At 38.9% G+C, this 1,911-nt stretch overlaps 1 protein-coding gene across 1 annotated transcript; it reads right to left on the minus strand.

The window, feature by feature from the left end:
• Positions 1-288: 288 nt before the first annotated feature.
• On the minus strand, positions 289-1,710 carry LOC109221900 (protein PPLZ12). The gene is made up of 2 exons (XM_019386331.1): positions 1,591-1,710; positions 289-997 (listed from the first exon to the last, which is right to left on the minus strand). Exons 1-2 carry the CDS (start codon positions 1,682-1,684, stop codon positions 630-632), a joined length of 462 nt encoding a protein of 153 aa, XP_019241876.1. The 5' UTR covers positions 1,685-1,710; the 3' UTR covers positions 289-629.
• Between the last annotated feature and the right edge of the window lie 201 nt (positions 1,711-1,911).

Here is a 1,911-nt window from a genome sequence, read left to right on the forward strand (position 1 = left end):
CCGGTCTCACGGAATTAGCAAAACCGGCCCACCTGGAAGCCCACCCCACCCGATCCTAAATGGTTACACCCATTTAGCCCCACTACCCGTTTGGTCTTGCAGGCCTGAGCCGGTCCCGGGCCTAACCGGCCCACCTGCCGCCCATAAATCCATACAAGAACCAAAGCTTCAAATGATACATCTAGACTATCTAGTGATGCAAGAGTATAACACAATGCACCTAAAATGAGTCAAGAAGTATTTTAGTAATGTCGAGTTTTAGCTAATAAAACATACCACAAACTTGAACATGAGATGGAATCGAAACAAATATAGAAGTTCTCATATCCACAGTCCATACACAAATGTCAAGGACGTGATATCCTATTAAACATATTTCTCGGATCTTCATCCCCTTAACAGCTGTAGCAACTGAAAAGCAAATACACATTTTTCAGGTGCTCTTTTCTTTTTTCTATTTAAGACTATCCTTTATTTTATTTTATTAGCTATACAACATCAAGCAAAAGAGGAAACGAAAGCAATCCATGCCAAAACTCTCAAAGCAAACTTTATTTTTATTGTTTAACCTTCTTTCCAGACGTATGTAGGGAGATGCTTCTCACAGTACATTCTGCAGACAAGCAAACCTATTCAGTGACCTGTGCACTAGCTGCCTCCATCAGGCCGTTGCGTATCTGATCACCAATGTCACGAACATGGCCAGGACCATGTGGTATGAAAACTGTCGTGTTCTTTGAAGAGTTTCCAAGGTCTTTGATGGTGTCAAAGTACTGGGTGATCATTATAAGATCCATCACTTCTTTAGCGGAGGTGCCTTCTACTTTATGTGAGAAGTTCAAGATGTTTTCTCTCAAACCATCTGTAATTGCCTGCCTCTGCCTGGCAACCCCAACCCCGCCTAAATACTTGGCTTCCGCCTCAGCTTCTGCTTTCTTAACTTGGAGAATCTTTTCTGCTTCTCCCTTGTATACACTAGCAAGCTGCATCCTTTGAGCTACAATACATAATAAGATAAGAGCATAAATTCCAACAGGTGCACTTGAACTACATAAAAAACATCTGACTCTTTTTACACCATATTGCCCTACATTATTTTAATAATTTAGTACTTTCAGAAACAAAAGGGACAGATTAGGTAACCTTTTCTCTCCAAACACCAGATGTGTCCTTAATTGGCATCATGCTTCAAGATCATAAATTCCAACAGGTGCACTTGAACTTACTAAGGATTGTAACAGATTGGTACCATCAATGCTCTATTCAGACAATAATTGTGGAGTAGAAACTAAGTATTATCAACACTCTATCTGTACACCAATTCCGAAGTAGAAAAAGCAGAAAACTAAATTACCATCAATACTCTAATTGTGCCTTCGAAAGGTAAACCATGCATTCTTTGAACAAGAAATTCATCTATATGCAGAACTACACCATAAACTAAGCATTATCAAAATAGTTTTATACACTAATTCAGAAGTAGGAAACTGAGAAACTTAAGTACCATCAACAGAGAGAAAAAAAGAAAGTACCATCAACACTCTATCTGTATTACTAATTCAGAAAAAGAAACTAATTCCCCCTTCTTACCTGCATTTATCTCGTTCATTGCCTTTCGTACAGAAGCATCAGGAATAATGTCAACCATCAGTATGTGCTCGATGTTATATCCATACGCACCCATCACCTGACATATAAGCTAAAATAAGAGACTCCATGGAAACATGAATTTCCTACTGGGCTGGTGAAGTTTCAAACCCTTGTAAGCTCTATAAATATGGCATAATGCAAACATCCCTAAAGCTAGCTTCATGATCCAAACTCTCTCTGTTGCCAATTTTCTCCTTTTATATATGTCGGATTGACAGAGTGTTTTTTCCTTTTGGCGTGTGCTTCTTATTCTAGACCAAC

Source organism: Nicotiana attenuata, unplaced genomic scaffold, assembly GCF_001879085.1.
Source record: "Nicotiana attenuata strain UT unplaced genomic scaffold, NIATTr2, whole genome shotgun sequence".
In the NCBI taxonomy this organism is placed as follows: Eukaryota; Viridiplantae; Streptophyta; class Magnoliopsida; order Solanales; family Solanaceae; genus Nicotiana; species Nicotiana attenuata.